Source organism: Pteropus alecto, unplaced genomic scaffold (assembly GCF_000325575.1).
Source record: "Pteropus alecto unplaced genomic scaffold, ASM32557v1 scaffold20, whole genome shotgun sequence".
NCBI classification, from domain to species: domain Eukaryota; kingdom Metazoa; phylum Chordata; class Mammalia; order Chiroptera; family Pteropodidae; genus Pteropus; species Pteropus alecto.
Window position 1 is genome coordinate 24,062,092 of NW_006436298.1, and position 18,283 is coordinate 24,080,374.

Sequence of the window (18,283 nt, forward strand, 5' to 3'; positions counted from 1 at the left end):
TACCATGCCATTTTAATTACTGTCCCTTTGTAATATAATTTGAAGTTGGGCAGAGTGATGCCTCCAGCCTTGTCCTTTATTCTCTGGATGGCTTTGGTGATTCGGAGTCTTTTGTGCTTTCATATGAACCTGATGAATTTTTGTTCTATTTCTTTAAAAAATGCCGATGGGATTTTGATGGGGATTGCATTAAATCTGTGTAATGCTTTAGGTAATAAGATCATTTTAACTATGTTGATTCTTCTAAACAAGAACATGGGATATCTTTCCATTTCTTTATATCTTCTTCAATTTCTTTTAAAAGAGTCTTATAGTTTTCATTATATAGGTCCTTCACATGTTTCATTAGAATTATTTCTAAGTATTTTATTCTTTTTGTTGCAATTGCAAAAGGAATTATTTTTTCCACTTTTTCTGACTGTTCATTATTAGACTATAGGAATGCTATGGATTTTTGAACATTGTTTTTGTATCCCAAAACTTTACTGTATTTTTTTTTTTCTTTGTATCTAGTAGTGTTTTTGTGGAGTCTTCAGGGTTTTCCTTATAGAGAATCATGTCATCCCCAAATAGAGACAGTTTGACTTCTTTATTTCCTATTTGGATGCCTTTTATACATATCTCTTGCCTGATTGCACTTGCTAAGACCTCCAGTTTTATATTGAATAACAGTGGTGATAGTGGACAGCCTTGCCTTTTTCCTGATCTTAGAGGAAAGATTTTTAGTTTTTCACCATTAAGTATAATGTTGGCTGAGGGTTTGTCATATATGACCTTCATTATGTTAAAGTACTTTCCTTCTATACCGATTTTGTTAAGTGTTTTGATCATAAATGGGTGCTATATCTTGTCAAAGGTTTTTTCTGCATCTATTGATATGATCATATGATTCTTATTTTTTAATTTGTTTATGTGGTATATCACATTAATCAATTTGTGTATGATGAACCATCTCTGTGCCCCTGGGATGAAGCACACTTGATCGTAGTTAATAATCTTTAATATGTTGCTGTATTCGGTTTGCTGGTATCTTATTTAGGATTCTTGTTTCTGTGTTCATGAGAGAGATTGGTCTGTAGTTTTTTTGTGTGTGTTATCTTTACCAGATTTTGGTATCAGGGTAATATTGGCCTCATAAACTGCGTTGGAAAGTATTGCCTCCTCTTCAGTTTTTTTGGAAGAGTTTGAGGAGAAGAGGTATTAAATCTTCTTTGAATGTTTGGTAGAATTCACTGGTGAAGCCATCTGGTCCTGGACTTTTACTTTTTGGTAGATTTTTGATGATTGTTTCAATTTCCATACTGCTGATTGGTCTGTTTAGATTTTCCAGTTCTTCTTAATTCAGTCTAGGAAGGTTGTACCTTTCTAAGTACCTGTCCATTACTTCTGGGTTATTTAATTTGTTGTTATATACTTTTTCATAGTAATATTGTATGATCCTTCATATTTTTATGATTTCTATCATAATTTCTCCTCTTTCATCCCTGATTTTTTGTTTATTTGTGTCCTTTCTCTTTTTTCTTTAGTGAATCTCACCAGGGGTTTGTCAATTTTCTTAACCTCAAAGAACCAGCTCTTTGTTGCATTTATTTTTTTCTATTGTTTTTTTGTTTTCAGTTTGATTTATTTCTGCTCTAATTTTGATGATTTCTTTCCTTCTGCCAATTTTAGGTTTCATTTGTTCTTCCTTTTCTCGTTTTTTAAGATGAAGCATTAGGTTGTTTACTTGGGCTCATTCTTGTGTTTGGAGATAGGCCTGTAAAGATATAAACTTTCCTCTTCTGACCGCTTTTGCTGTGTCCCAAAATTTTTGATAAGTTGTACTTATGTATTATCATTCATTTCTATGTATCTCTTGATCTCTCTTTTTATTTCTTCTCTGACCCAGTTATTCTTCAGTAGCATGTTGTTTCATCTCCATGTATTTGTGGTTCTTTCCACTTTCTTTTTACAATTGATCTCCAACTTCAAAGCATTATGATCAGAGAATATGGTTGCTATGATTTCAACCCTCTTATATTTGTTGAGGCTATCTCTGTGTCCCATTATGTGGTTAATCCTTGAGAATGTTCCATGCGCACTAGAGAAGAATGTATAAGCCGCTGTTTTGGGATGAAAGACTGTAAATGTCGATTATGTCCAGTTGGTCTGAAGTGTCATTTAAGGATGTTAATTCCTTATTGGCTTTCTGTTTGAATAATCTGTCCATATCCGACAATAGGGTATTTAGTTCCCCTACTATGATAGTGTTTTGGTCTGTTTCTCCCATTAGGTCTGTTAGTAAGTGCTTTACATATTTCGGGCTCCCTGATTGGGAGCATAGAGATTAATAAGTTTTATGCCTTCTTGGTGTATGACTCCCTTTATCATTATGAAGTATCCCTTGGTATCTTTCTTTACCTTTTTATTTTGAAGTCTGTTTTGTCTGATATTAGTACCGCTACTCCTGCTTTTTTCTGAATTGATTTGGGTTTTATTAATGCTATAGTCACCTTCACTGCGTCATTTTAATTTACTCCAGCAATGGGCTATTGTTTTTTTCCACTTACTATTGAGCCTGGGGTATTGGCATGTTTTTAATTAGTCTTCTTGCTTCACCCTCAACTTTTGGTAGTTTCTTCATACTCTTCCTCTCTTGCTTGTTACTCATTTCTAGGGTGAGAGTAAGAGTAAGTGTTTACTCAGTTTGGCTAGATAAGCCTCTGTCTTAAGTGTTCTTGTTTTCGTGGACTTTGGGGTTGGGATTTTCTCAGTGTTTATGTGTCAGTCCTCCATGGCAGCCAAATTCTGCCTGCTGTCTGTGAGCAGGTTCTTGGGTAAGAAAGTATCTCCATCCACTCCCTTATGCTTTGTATTGGTGCAAGATTCTAAGTCCAAGTGGCATTCTTGCTGCTGTGCTCCGCCGCCTCCACCCTCCCACCCCCGCTCCCAGTCAGATGGCTTTTGCTTCAATTCCTCAACCAGAAATAGTGGATTTCTGGGGGGAGGGTCGCACAGCAGGTTTTCTTACCCCTCCCCAGAAGTAGATGGGTTTTACTTCTACTCCTCCAACAGAAGCAGTACACCTTTCCAGGGTTATGAAGGTAGAAGACTTACCTTACCCAAATGACTTAAGGCTTTTGCTTCTAATGAGAAAGATCCAGGGAAGTGGGCCTGGATTTATATCTTTTTCTTGGTGGCAGCCAATTCCCACTGGCCCACTGTGCTCCTTCTATTACCTTCTTCTACTCTTTTTCATGCGTACACTATAGAGGTCTGTGGCAAAGGGGCTGCAAGTGAGGATGCGCTTTCCTTGTGTCAGGAACTTTCAGTTATACTTTCATTTAAAGTGTCATGCTACCTACACTTGGCCTTAAATTTATTAAAATTTTACCTGATTCTTACCTGCTTTTATGACAGCCACTTCTCTCTGGTGCCTTGGCAATATCTCTTCACAAAGGGGCTTATCACTCTTGGGAAATTCTTTTTCTTTGTTGGCTTGTTACTTCAGTTCTCTGATGGGTTCATGAAAAATTATGATTTTTGTAGACTTGGTTTTTTCTTATTGTTAGGTGGTAACTGTTCTTTTGCAGCTTTCTCAATCCTAAGTGAAAACAGAGCTTTCATGCAACTTTTATATGTGTATATCTGTTTGTGTGTCTTCTAAGCTAAATATAAAGTGTATTTCTTAATATCAGAGTTAAACTTTTTCAAAAACTAAGTTTTTAGAGGAAGGTTGACATGATTTTCTTGGAAGTATGTTGCCTTCTGAAGTAGCTATTTCCTTAGACTTCTTTCATTGTTTTGTTTTTTCTTTTTGCTTATTGGGCCTACTTTTTCTTAGGGAATAAATTTAATATTTTTTCATTCTTAAAAGCCTTTCCCATACCAAATGTACAAGTAGAAAGAATAGTCTGATTTCTTAGATGTCTGCTTCAAACAACTTATAATTTAAGAAATGACTACAGTAGTTATTTTCCATGACACTCAAGTAACCCAAAAGAATTGACTTCTTTCAGAAAGTTCCACTCCTACTCCTAGGAGGTAACTGATCTAGATAATTTGACTGAATATATTTATTTTTTAAAAAATACTTTCTATACTATTTGCATTTTTATTTAGAGTTTTGGAGGCTGGAAAAGCAAATATTATTTTACCAAAAAGTTCACCAAGCGGAATAACTCATGTGATTGCCAGTAATGCAAGAATCAAGGCTGAGCAAGAAAAAGATAACTTTAAGGCTCCATTTTATCCAATTCAGTATCTAGGAGATTTTCTTTTAGAGGTAAGTAAAATAAATAGTACACATTTAAAATTGTTTATTTTATAAAATATCAATATAGTGAAATATAGTAAAATTAAATTAATTTCTGAATTTTGGAACTATGGAAATAATTTAAATGACATTTTTAAGGCTGTTGCTCTCAATTTAAGCATTTGAGTATACTTTTTATAAATCTGAAAGAAGCTTATTAAATTTAAAATTTGTCTTCTTTTGAGTTTCTACTCTTGTTTTCATTGCTTCAGTAATGTTTGCTACAAAATAATTTTAAGCATTTTAATGTCAGTGTAAATAAAATAGCAGTGGACTATAGTATCATGAAAAGTTTGGGTTTATTTTACCATTTGGAAAAGAGGGAACTATTTCTAAGGATTAGAAATATATTCTTCTTCTTTTGCCTCTCTCTTCCCACTTGGTCCAATACCACAAATCTTTAAGTTGTTTAAATGGGAACAACCCTAGAAGAAACCCTCAGGAATTAAGCAAAGAAGAATTTTTCAGAAGGGTCACTCAAGATAGAAAAGAAACCTCACTATGTCTAAAAACTGAATCTTTATCTTCTAGGAAAAACTGGCTCTTCGGTATTTGTCATCTCAATAGATACCAAAACCTTTTATCTAATAATTTATGTTAGAGATGAATCACCCTTGAAACCTTTGTTTCTGGTATTCTCCACATCTTGTCAATTACCAAGTCCTATTGATTTTATTTCAGATACCTCTTGAATCAAACTGCTTTTCTCCCTATACTAACATCATATTGAATTCATCTTCTTTCCCCTGTGTTCCTGGAATAGATTCCTAATTAATCTTCCTGTTACTTTACCTTTTTACTCTTGCTAATTTCCTAATTACTCTTTTTCTTTCTCTATTCCATGCTACTTCATTTAGAAGGAGCAGCCAAAATGTTCTTCCTAAAACAATTCTGATCCTGTCACTCTCCTACTTAAAACCCTGCAATGGCTTCTCATTGCCCTCAGGATAAAATTCTAAACCTCTAACAGGACTTTAAGTTCCCACAGGATTCCTGTCACTCCTACCCTTTCAATTGTATCTTTTTTCTATGCCCACTATACTCTAACAAAACTGTCTCCCCCCAGTTTCTTAAATAGGCTAAGCTACTTCCCACCTCAGTGTCTTCTCAAAAGTTATATTCTCTGCCTTCCAAGTTTCTTCCTACTACTCTCTCACTCCCTGTGCTTGTCTGCCTTCTTCTCATCATTCGAGTTCTGGTGATAGTGTTGCCTCTTCAAGGAAGCCTCTTGATCTCATTAAGTTCACCTAATGTGTTCTTATACCTTTATTTTCCTTTATAGTACTTGCCATAATTGTAATTAATTAATTGGCTGATTACTTGGTTAACATCTATTTCCCTCTCTCAACCAAAAGCACTGTATCATCAAGGATGAAGTCTGTGTATTCCATAGCTATATCTGAATCGTCTTGCATAAAGCCTGGCGCATGTGTTCACATTTTGTGTTTATTAAATTAATGGAAGACTCAAAAGTCTGCCATAATTTCTCTAAGAATAGATGCAATACATTATTATATAATTACTGAGTATCAGAACTGTAGATTGGAAATTCAACTTTAGTTCAAAGAATGGATCTGCTTGAACTATAGATAATCTCATTACCCTTGACAGTGATTGGATTAGGCATGGGCACCAATTCTGATCCATGGGTCATGAAAAGAGGTATATAAGAGTTTCTGGGAAGTTTATTCTTCATTCTGAAAAGAGAGCTACTGGGCAGCCTGGCTCTTTCAAGATGTGAAAATGGAAGAATGTAACCTAAATTCCCACTAACAACCATTCTTTGACTATGAAAAGTATAGCTTTAGGATGAAACCAACTCTGTAGACAGAAAAGTATAGACACACAGTATGAACCCTTGTTGAGATACTTGAGTTGCTGGACTAACCAACCCTAAAACCTGTTTTAGTGCTAGACCACATTGCCATTCCATGTTTAAGATAGAGTTGCTTTTTATTACTTGCAACCAAAAGCATTCTGATTTACCTATCTGAACAGTTTATAGGCAGAATTAACTGTCAACACAAGAAAAGTCATTCTTAACTACACAGATTAAAGTACTTGAATTTTCTTTTTCCTTGGAAAGAAAGAAATTGTAATATAGAGTATGCTTTATCTACAGTCTTTTTTACAGTAATCTGACAACATTCAGATTCAGCTGCTGAAATACTGGAGGGTAGCAATAGTATATCAACTAAAAATAGCAGTTAATCTTTATATTTGTTTTTAGAATACATTGTTTTATAAGTTCTTGCTTAGACAGCTAGATGTTTATAAACATTCATTCCAAATAAGGCATTTTGTGATCTCTTCTGAAGAGAAATCAGACAGTTAACTTCACTTTAACGTTTTGCTCTTTTGCTGTCCCAGGCAGTATGCTGTGTATTAGGGAAAATGAATAAGATCACATGTCAAATTTTGAATTGCTTATTATTTAGTGGTGGAAACAGAATGTGGAAACTATTAATTACAGTATAGTGTGTATCGTGCATTGGTAAAATTATGTGCAAGGAATAGGAATGCAAAGGAACAAATAATCAACATGTCTCATTTGTTTTACCCAAGGAAGGCTTCACAAAAAGGAAAGGATACTTAGTAATACTTAGATTTTTTTTCAACTATCTGCTTAAGAAAGAAAATAAAATGAACCACAGAAGTCTTAGGGAAATGCAGGGATTCCCAAAAAACATACACTTTGAGCTAGATCAGTAAATTTGTAACATATATTTATAATTTGCTAGCTCCATGACCATAGGGAAGTTATTTATCCTGTGACTAGATTTATTTCTTTGTATTTAGAAGCTAGTATATTTACCTTAGTTTGGTTTTTGCGAGAATTATTACAACTATAACTTTGGACTAATATTTGCTGAGTGATTACTGTGTGCCAGGCACTATGCTAAGTATTTTCAATGCTTAATCTTATTTTAAATCTCATGTTTCAGTGTGGTATGTATAATGGCCCCCTTTTACGGTGGCAAAATTAGTACAATCACATTAAATAATTTGCCCGCAATTCCACAGCTGTGTCTGATCAAAAATTTAAGGCCATGCTCTCAATAAATTTTAAGGCTTCTCTCTTCAGATCTCCCTTTCCTGCTCTCATTTTGGGTATTACTAGGTTTCCTTGATTTTCACCTGGTCACTTTCTGGGTAAAAATACTTGATGCTGTAAAACAAGTACCATAGTAGTCAATCATAGGATATGAGGTATCATTTAAGAATTATGGCATAAATGCTACTTAAGAACTTGTGGGGCACTCAAAAGAATCTCGTTCTTTACTTCTCTGGCTCTTCATCCAGCTTCATGAATTCATTCAAGTTGTGTGGCAATGCCATGGCAAATCAAGGAATAAGACCTGGAGACCAGTACATAGGTATACACAGTCTAAGACAGGAACCAGGTTAAACATCTGAATCAGAAGCCAGGCTAACAGTCATTGCCACATTGTGCTGCCCGACTCCTAGATAACACAATAATTTACTGAATAAGTAGGCTTTTGGTCGTCTGTTTGGAACTTAGCATTATACTATATAAAATAGACTAGACATGGCTCTCTTTTCCTAGATCACATAGGAGACAAAACCCTGACACAGTATACCAAAAGTACCTAGTTGACATTAAATATAAAGTAAGGAATAAGAAATGAATATACGTAAATAAAATAATTCCTATATATTTCATAAGAATAACCAATTGGAGAAAGTATTGGTGGCTTGGAGAAAATTGTATGTTCGTTTGTTTAGCTGTATAGAATATAGGTTATTTTATTTTAAAAGTCTTCCAAATGTCATAGTCCATTTATCAGGTTATGACTTTTAACTGGTTAACTTATATGAAGTGCTCATACCATGCATTCTAATTCACTGATCATTTATAGTATTAGAAATAGACGCGTGAGTAAATATATTCAGGTTTAGAAAACATGTTCTTGTGTAATCGCTAATGATAATGGTATGTTCTTTTGCATATTTTGTATAGCTAGAATTTATATGAGGTTAATCTATCCTATATTTTAGACATTTCTTGACAATTTGGGGCTGAGGATTTAGCCCCCTCTTATCAACCCATATGAAATTTAAAGCCAGAAACTCATTTTATCCCCCTTCAAGTTGTCCTTAACAGAAACTTTTGTTTGTACATTTAGAGTAATTCTTTCTTTGGTGCCAGGAAAAGGAAGGAAGAAATATCTTCATTTTTCTGAGTTTTCAATTTTACTTTTCTGAGTTACTGAAGAAATTCAACGAGCCACTTTCAGGGATTATTCTCTGGCTGCAAGAAGGCAGCCTGCTGAAAGGCTCTCATATTCACTTGTGAAGCTTAGTACAAGAGAAAGAGAACCAAAGATCACACCATAGGCCTTACCACATTTTTACTTTTATCGTAATTTTTCTGTAGGACAGCGATTCTTCAGTCTCTTTGTACAATGGTAGTGAATCTCTGAATACCCTTTCATAAGTATGTTTTTGGAAATGTCATGAACTCATCTTTACTCCCAACTCTTTATCCTACTTAACTTCTAGAATTACACACACACACACAAACACACACATTTTTTAAATTATTGGTGTGTGGTTTATGAATCAGCTTGGATTTCTTGGCAAAAGAAGTGTGTTCGAAATAGAGTTAGGGGAAGCTAATTTTATTGCTATTCGAGTAAAATAAGAGCTGTGAATACAGCTATTCCTCAGCCTCTTTTCCAAAGTAAAGTGTACTTGAAATGAGAAGTTTTATCAGTAAAAGACTGAAAACTAACCTGAGAAGTAATCTATCTATAAACTGAAAATATTTTATCTAGATTGTAACTTTAACTTGGATAGGGGCTGGATTAAATAATTTTGTTCATGATTATTCATAAAAAGGAATAATCCTAGACCACCAAGACATTAACTTTTCTTGAAATACACGGAAATCATTATTATTCAGGACCTTTGTTGTAATGATTTTTCCCTTGAAAGAATATGACAGTGTTTAACAACTTTTGATTTCAGAAAGTGTACTTTACCTATTTGTTTGTCTACCAAAGTTTTGCAGTCATAAAGTTGAATACCATAATAAGGACAGTATATTAAAATTATACTTAATTGATTGCCCAAACCATTTTTACACACATACAGAAAGAAATTCAGAATGATGAAGACTCCCAAACCAATTCTGTTTGGACAAAGTATAGCAATCAAGAAGAAAACAGAGATTTCAGGAAAAATATGGCATTTCTTGAAATGAAAGATGCCTTCAGAGAGACCACAAGTAGAACCCAGGTAAGGCTTTATAGGCTAAAAAATGCACGTTTCTTTTTCATACATAATTGTTTGAGAGGTAATGTATGGTGACAATAACACGGATTTTGGAATCAGAGAGCTAAGTGTTCAAACCCAGCTCTCTGTTTTATGATCAATGATTTGAGCATAGTAGGATATTGCCCTGTGTCTCTGTTTTGAGACTCTTATTGAAATAAAGTATATATGGATATAGAAACACACAGTTCCAAATATATACTATATCTTCAACACATGGTAATTAAAATTCTTCTGTATGTTTAATATGTGTGTTTTATAAAGAGTTCTTATCTGTCAGCAATATGTATATTCATAATTCATGTTCTAAATTCAAGTATTTTACTTCATAGAACAAAATTTTTAAAATGACACAGATGATTTGTTTTGACTAAATATGAAAAACAAAAAACAGGAAGGATGTTGAGCAATGAAAAGTACCTTAAGAAAGCATATGTCGTGGCTCTCAAGTAAAATTTTTCAAATAGCAGCAGCAACCAAAAGAAAGCATTGTTCTACCCTGGAAAAGCTAATGTTCAATTATGTTCAGTTTCGTATTGTGTTTTATAAAGCAAATTCTTTAGTTGATTTACCAAATCATTAGGCTAGCAATTATTAATTGGTCTAAACTAAAATATTTTTAAATGCAACTAGAAATTAAAAATTGTTTTTACTGCACCTGTCAACAACTTCACAAAGAATTTTAAAAACAATTTGGAACTTCTTAACTGAACAGTATCTTAAGAAATTATATATGGAGAGGTTAGATAAAACTTTTCAAGAGCTTAAAGTATTTTTGCAGTTTTTTCCTGGCTTTTCCAAAGTACAATTGATTTCTATGTGACTTATAAGACGACTTTCCATAATTAGCTACGTGTACATGGTCTTAATAAGAGGCTTTTTAAATTGATGTATCTGTTGAAATAGGCATTGTAGACCACGGTATAATATATTTTTTTTAATTCAGTAAGGAATAATGGAGTTATTAAATTTAGTTTTATTTAACATAGAAAAAATAAAAGATTTCATGAAAGATATAGAAACAAAAATACACTTTATATACATCTTGAGTTCTTTTTAGAAATTCAGAAATTTAGAAATTCTCTAGTAGAAATTTCTAGTTTCAAAAATAAGTTTCTTAGTATAATGAATAAATAATATGGTTTGTGATACTTTTTTCTCTGTTTAATATTATACCTATGTCCTATAAAAAGGTTTTATGTAATATAACTACAAGGCTCTTTACTATATTTAATCTCATTATTTATGTTTTATAAAACCTACCTTCCTCAGTGAGTTTTTCTGTTGTGAATTGAATTGGTTATGTTGAAGCTATGGTTAATCCACAGACCAATTAAAATATTTTTACAAACATGCAGAAAAAAATGCAAAATCTTGATGAAGATGTTAATGTTACTTCTATTTTCACTGAACACCACAAAAAAGAAAAATTCAGAGATTCCAGTAAAGATTTGAAATTTATTAAAATGAGAAATGCCTTAGGAAGGCACACATATGGAAATCAGGTAAGATTTTCCAAATTAAAAATAATTTATATTTTATAGCTCTTCTAAATTTACCAAGTATGTCATTTATGAAATGGTTATTTAATTATATGTACGAAAGTGTTATAAAGCATTTGCGTACAATTTTTTTAAAGAATTAAAAAACGAGTGTTATATACTCACCACTTAGGTTAAGAAATAGAGCATTCTCATTTTTTTAACACCCCATGAATGTTATTTCCAAACTGTATTCCTTTCTCTTCTTCCTCTAAGGTAACCTCTGTCTTAACATTTACTTTAATTATTTTCTTGCTTTTTGTTGTAATTTTACTAACAATGTATGTATCTCTAATAATACGTATCCTTAACAGCAGTGATCGCCAACCTTTTTGGTACCAGGGACCGGTGCTTCTATGAGAATCTAATGCTTGGTTATCTGAGGTGGAGCTGAGGCAGTGATGCTAGACTAGCACTGAGGAGCAGATGAAGCTTCGCTCACCTCCTGCTGTGCAGCCTGGTTCCTAACGGGCCACAGCCTGGGGGACCCCTCCTTAATAGTGTATCCCTGTAGTTTTACCTATTTATGAACTTTTGTAATTCATGGTATTATAGTCTTTTGTGACTTGCTTTTTTTTCTGGTGTATGTAATGTTCCATTGTTTCATGATTATATATTTCTTTATGTTGGTTTATGTTTTATTGATTGGTTGATTTTTGCAGTTATGAACATTTGTGCCATGACAGTGTGAACATGTTCATACATTACTCTTGGTGCACATGTTCAGGAGTTTCTCTGGTTCAGGATATATTCCTAGGAGTGGAATTACTGCCATAAGGACTGTGCATGTTCAGTTGTACTAAGTAATACCAAACTGATTTCCAAAATATTTTATTAATATATGTATACCCCCTCTAACAGTGAATAAGATTTCCTGTTATATATAACTTTTTTGTTTTTATTTTTAAATACAGTTGACATTCAATATATTAGTTTCATGTGTACAGCTAGTGATTAGACATTTATATAACATAGGAAGTGATCACCCCCATTAATCTAGTACCCTATTTTTAGACTCTATTTTGTTCTGATCTTTATTATTTCCTTCTTTCTACTCACTTTGGACTTTGTTCTTTTTCTAGCTACTTTAGGTATAAGGATAGATTGTTTGAAGTTTTTCTTGTTTCTTGAGGTAGGCCTGTATTGCCATGAATTTCCCTCTTAGAACTAACTTGGCTGTATCCCATAGATTTTGGGTCATTTTGTTTTCATTTTCATTTGTTTCAAAGTATCTTTGGATTTCTTCTTTGATCTTGTCCTTAAACTATGCATCATTTAGTAGCATGTTATTTAACCTCCATATGTTTGTGTATTTTTCAGTTTTCTTCTTGTAATTGATATCTAGTTATGACCATTGTGATCAAAGAAGATGCTTGATGTGATTTTAATCTTCCTAAATTTATTGAGACTTGTTTAATGGCCTAACATGTCATCTCTCCTGGAAAATGTTCCATGTGCGCTTGAAAAGAATGTATATTCTGCTGCTTTGAGGTGAAATGTTTTAACAATTTTAATTAAATCCATATGATCTAATGTGTCATTTAAGGCTCTTGTTTCCTTGTTCATTTTATGTCTGGATGATCTATTCATTGGTGTCAGTGGGGTGTTTAAATCCTCTACTATTACTGTATTACTGTTGATCTCTCCCTTTATATTCATCAATATTTGCTTTATATATTTAGGTGCTGCTACATTGGGTGTGTAAAAGTTTACGAGGGTTTTATCCTCTTCTTGGATTGATTCCTTTATCATGAAATGTCCTTTTTTGTCTCTTATTATAGTCTTTTTTTAAGTTTATTTTATCTGATATAAATATTGGTACCCCAGTTTTTCTTTTCGTTTCCATTCGCGTGAAATATCTTTTTCATTCCTTTAATTTCAGTCCGTGTGTGTCTTTTGATGTAAAGTGGGTTTCTTGTAGGCAGCATGTAAGGGTCTTGCTTTTTAATCCATTCAGCCACCCTGTGTCTTTTGATTAGAGCATTTAATCCATTTACATTTCAAGTAGTTTTTGATGGGTATGTCGTTATTTCCATTTTCTTATTCATATTTTCGATCTTTTTATTTTTTTTTCTCTTTCTTAAAGAAGTCCCTTTAACATTTCTTATAATACTGGTTTGGTGTTGATGAACCCTTTTAGCTTTTTCTTGTCTGGGAGGCTCTTTATCTGCCCTTCGATTCTAAATGATAGCTTTGTTGGATAGAGTAATCTTGGTTGGTCCTAGCTTTTTATCACTTTGAATATTTTGTCACTCCTTCCTGACTTGCAAAGTTTCTGTTGAGAAATCAGCTGACAGTCTTATAGAAGCTCCTTTGTGGGTAACTAACTTCTTTTCTCTTGCTGATTTTAAGATTCTCTCTTTGTTTTCAACCTTTGACATTTTATTTGTGATGCGTATTGATGTGGGCCTCTTTGGTTTCATCTTGGTTAGAACTCTGCGCTTTCTGGGCTTGTATGTTTATTTCCTTTGCCAGGTTAGGGAAGTTTTCCATCAGTATTTTTTCAAAAAGTTTTTCAATTTATTGTACTCTCTCTTCTCCTTCCAGTACTCCGGAGGTCCCTTAAACTATCCTCATTTTTTTTTTTTCTTTCTTTATCTTTGCTATTTCGATTGGCTGTTTTTCATTACATTTGTCTTCCAAATCTCTGATTCAGTCCTCTGCTTCATTTACTGTGCTGCTGATAGCATCTAATCTGCTCTTCATTTCTGATTTTCTTTTTTTTACGGTTTCTGTCTCCTTGTGTAAGTTCTGAGTTCATCTATTCTTCCCCTAAATTCATTGAACATCTTTATAACCAGTGTTTTGAAGTCTGTATGTGGTATATTGCTTGTGTCTGTTTCATTTAGTTCTTATTCTGGATTTTTGTCCCGTTCTTTCATTTGGGACGTGTTTTTTGTTTGTTTGTTTGTTTTCTGTCTCCTCATTTTGGCTGCCCCGCCCCCGTGTTTGTTTCTTTGTAGTAGGTAGATCTCTATGTATCCCAGTCTTGGCAGGGTAGCCTTTCATAGTAGATGTCCAATGGGGCCCAGCACAGTCTCTCTGGTTACCTGAGCCAGGTACTCTATGGGTGGCTCTTATATGGGTTGTGTGTATTCTCTTGCTGCAGTTGAGCTTTGTTGTTGGCTGACTGGCTGTGAAGATTGGTTGTGACTATAGCAGACTACAGCTTATCCTGTAGAGTGGGATTTGCTTTAGTGGAGTTCTCGTGCCCACTGAGTCCAGCCTTCGAATATGTCATTTGTGGTACTAACTGAGTGGTATTCTGATGTGGTCTGAGGCCAGCCACCAGGTGTGTTGGTTCTGGGGCCTCTTTAGAGGGACTCTGATGCAGGCCAAGATTAGCTGCTGCTTGTGTCCAGCCTAGGGCCACCTGGTCGGAGCTACAAAGTGATCTGCAGTTTGTTGCCACCTAACAGGGCTTGGAGGGGCCGGGGAGAGACTATGCCTTGAACCAAGGTCACCTGCCACTAGTGCTTATCTTGGGGCCACATAGCAAGAGGTTCAGGATATGCTAAGGCCAGCTGCTGTTTATTTGGGGTTTGTGGACCTTTGGGAGATTTTAGTAAAGGCTGCAGCATGGACCAAGCCTGGCTGTTTTGTGATGAACAGCTCCTGAAAGAGGTTCAGCCTGGGTAGGAGTTGTGTGAGGTTGTGTCTACAGGAATCAACAGGGTGGGATGAGTGGTGGTAGCCAGGTTGATACTCAGCTTTGGTGCCTACCTGTGCCTGCATACTGGGTAGCGGGAGGGTTCAACAAAACAACAAAGATGCCTGCTACCACTTCTGTTCTGGAGAGAGCTGCTGCTCCCTCCCTTGCCCTAAAAGCCAGATAGTGGAGTTCTTCCCTGTATGTTCATGATGCTTTTTGAGCTGCTGTCCCATCCTTGGAGCTTAGGGTGAGTGTTTGTAAGCAAAAGAGTCTGTGCTTGGCCCCTTCAAGAGGACACCTGGGTCTCCAGTAGCCTTCTGTTTCACTTGGATGGAATCTCTTCTGATTTTCTCAGCCCGATGTTGCACTGGTGCTCTTGCCTGAGGAGCCCTGTGTGGGCCTGAGCCCCTCACTTCTTAGGAAGGACTTCTGCAGCTGAGATATCCTTCCCAATTCTTAACCACCACACATGGATATGGGACCAGTGTCTGCCTCTCCTACCAGTCTCATCATTGCTTCTTTTTTGTATCTTTAGTTTTAGAGTTCTGTTCAGCTAGTCCTGAGATGGTTCTCAGGGGTGGTTATTCTATAACTTAGTAGTAATATTTTATGTGGTCATGGGAGGAGGTGAGCACAGCATTTTCCTACACTGCCATCTTGACAGGGAGTTTGTTCATTTTTTAATTGTGTAATAAGTCAAACTTTTTCTGAATTTATCTTGATTTTATAACGTATAATTCATGTTGAGATTTGTTTGTGTTCTAAATTCATATAGAAGGAAATTAAGAAAAACGATGACGAGATTCAAAGGAGTTATACTTTGAGGAAAAAATGCAAAAAAAGAGAATCCAGGAAGGATGTCGGACATGACAGAATTAAAAGTACTTTAAGAGAGCACACATATAGAGATCAGGTAAAGCTAAGATAAACAGTTTTCATTTTTTCTGACTCTTCCCTAATATAATCTAGACAGATATAATCTGATTTTTATGATTGCTTGCTGTGTTAAATATAACCTGCACATCTTCTGAAAAATACCTTCTTCAGTTGATCTGGCGTGATAGTCATAATTAATGTTATGATTGACTTTCATTCACAATGAAAATATTTTTACATGTGTAGACAAAGAAATTTGAGTTAATAACCAGGATATTCAAATAATATTTTGTTTTGCCTGAATGTAACAAAAAAGAAAAAAGAAAAAAAGATTTTGAAAAGAGGCTAAAATTCTCAAAATGAAAACCATCTTAAGACTACATGTGACGTAATTGGCTAACACATTCTAATCTGAATTTTAGTTTTTATCTTTCTTGGTACAATACAGACCATTTTTAATAAGGTAGTTTGTCTTTTAAATGGAGTCTTTCTTGAATTAACTTTTACAAAATATAACCTTATCTTACAGTTTAAATCACAGCATCTTTATATACATATATTCAGGAGGATCTTTCAAAAAGTAATAAGGGTAAATAAATAGTGGGTCATATTTTGTGTGAACATGACAACAAAGAAAAATAGAGATTCTAGGAAAGATTTGGAATAGGCTAAAATGAAAAGTACCCTAAGAAAGTATATATGTAAATATCAGGTAAAACTTTACATATTTATGTGTTTTTTAAATTATATAATCTTTATATGATTGTAAGGATTGTTGCTGTGCTTAACACTGTATGAATGTGTTCTTGCATTATATTGTCCATTGTGCTATTTATCATTTTTGTTGATACTATATCTAGTACACTATCTAAAGTACTTTTATGTGTATGCAGAAAGAAATGAAGAATTCTGTTTTTGCTGATCATGCCAAAGAATTAAAAACCAAGGATATCAGGACAGATGTGGATATTTTTGAAATAAAAAATGCCTTAAGGAAGCACATATATAGAGCTCAGGTAGAGCTTGACATACTAAAGATCTTATTTCCAATTCTTAAGTATAGCCAAAACATAATAATAGTAATAATAATGACTCATGTTTAATATGTCTTAAAATGATTAGTTCATTAATTTGTTATGAGCAGTAAAGTATTTGAGCATTTAATAAATATCTTGAATTTTCTATTTATACCTCCATGATGTTACGGATAAATTATGTGTTTACAGACTGCTGTAACTTGTTTCTGGATGCTTGCTAGCCTGATAATGGAAAATGAGGGCTAAAGGATCCCTTTTTGTGATGTCCTGGCTCAGGCTCAGGCTTAGGCAGACCTTGAGGCCCTCGGCTTTAGCGAAGAGCTCTCTTTCTAGCTTTCTACATCCTAAGTGGAAGCCAAAGCTATATCATTGTTTGTTTTAATTTGTATTTGTTCTATTAACAAGTTCGAGCATATTTTATATCTTCACTTGCTGTTTGTGTATTTCTTCCTCTGCCAATTGATCATTTATATTCTTTTTCTATTTTTTCAGTAGGTTGTTCTATGTCATTGTTTCTAAATCTTTTAATATAATCAGAATATTATCTCTGTTGCAAATATTTTTCTACAATATTTTAAACGAATATACAGTTATATATATTTTAAAACAACAGAGGAAGATTTTACATGTTAGAAAACATGACTGCATTTTTCTCCTATGGACTCTTGTACAAAGTGTTCTCCCCTTTATATTTCTATACTAAAATACTAAGGACAGTGGACCTTTTCAGGTCTTCAAAATGAATATGATTTTACCTTTAAGTTATTTTAATTTAAAAGGAGAAAATAGAGAATGTTTGTACTCATGATATTACCGTTACCTTAAAATGATGGAACTCCATAATCTGAGCAAGTACGAGTATCAGATCAGTTATAGCTATTAATGTCTTCCTGAATCTGTTTTGTAAGTTTGGCCAGGGTTTTATGCTTTGTAAACTGAAATGTATTTTTTTTTAACCTAGAAATGTTTAATTTTAATTATATGTTTGCTGTTTTGTAGGCTATCAGATATAGCTGCATTAGAATAGATAAACAACCAGTATACAATGTTGAGGTAAGGAGCTTGATGTAGGGTGGTGACAGGGCTAAAAAAGAGGCTTCGAGTTTTATTTTTAGTTGTTTTGATTAAAAGGAATACTTTGTTTACACAACAGTTTTCTATCAGATTTTACATGTAGTTTCTCTAATTATAAATGAAAAAGAAAAATAATATCCTGTCAGAGCTCTACCCACCCCCCCCAAAAAATTCTATACAGTAGTAAAGACTAATAAGAGTTTAAAACTTACCTTATGCTCATCACAGGAAAGTTTTGTATCCCTGTTCTCACATTTTATAGCTTTTATAAGTACTACTTCTAGATGAACTTTTCAATATAATATTTACAAAAGTACATTATTTCCTTTATATAATTATTTATCCCTTTAAAATTGATTGTTTTATTCCATATAATCTTTTAGAGTATTTTTGATCCTTGACTAGTCAGAGTAGTTATTTTTATTGTTAAAAACATTTTGAACAAGGGAAATATATTTCATGAAACTCTTGAAAGTTATATTAACATGCATTCTCAGTGATTTTATGATGT

General features: G+C 33.9%; 1 protein-coding gene across 3 annotated transcripts in view; it reads left to right on the forward strand.

Annotated features, from left to right (window-relative positions):
- The window catches only part of SLF1 (SMC5-SMC6 complex localization factor 1), a 64,221-nt gene that overhangs the window by 18,920 nt on the left and 27,018 nt on the right, over nt 1-18,283 (forward strand). For 2 of the 3 annotated variants that reach the window (XM_006913221.3, XM_025047662.1), the window contains exons 5-10: nt 4,102-4,264; nt 9,413-9,556; nt 10,951-11,097; nt 15,561-15,698; nt 16,555-16,677; nt 17,698-17,751. In XM_006913221.3, coding sequence (XP_006913283.1) covers nt 4,102-4,264; nt 9,413-9,556; nt 10,951-11,097; nt 15,561-15,698; nt 16,555-16,677; nt 17,698-17,751 — 769 coding nt within the window. The remainder of the gene's footprint in view (nt 1-4,101; nt 4,265-9,412; nt 9,557-10,950; nt 11,098-15,560; nt 15,699-16,554; nt 16,678-17,697; nt 17,752-18,283) is intronic. The other variant, XM_015590472.2, reaches the window with a different exon arrangement.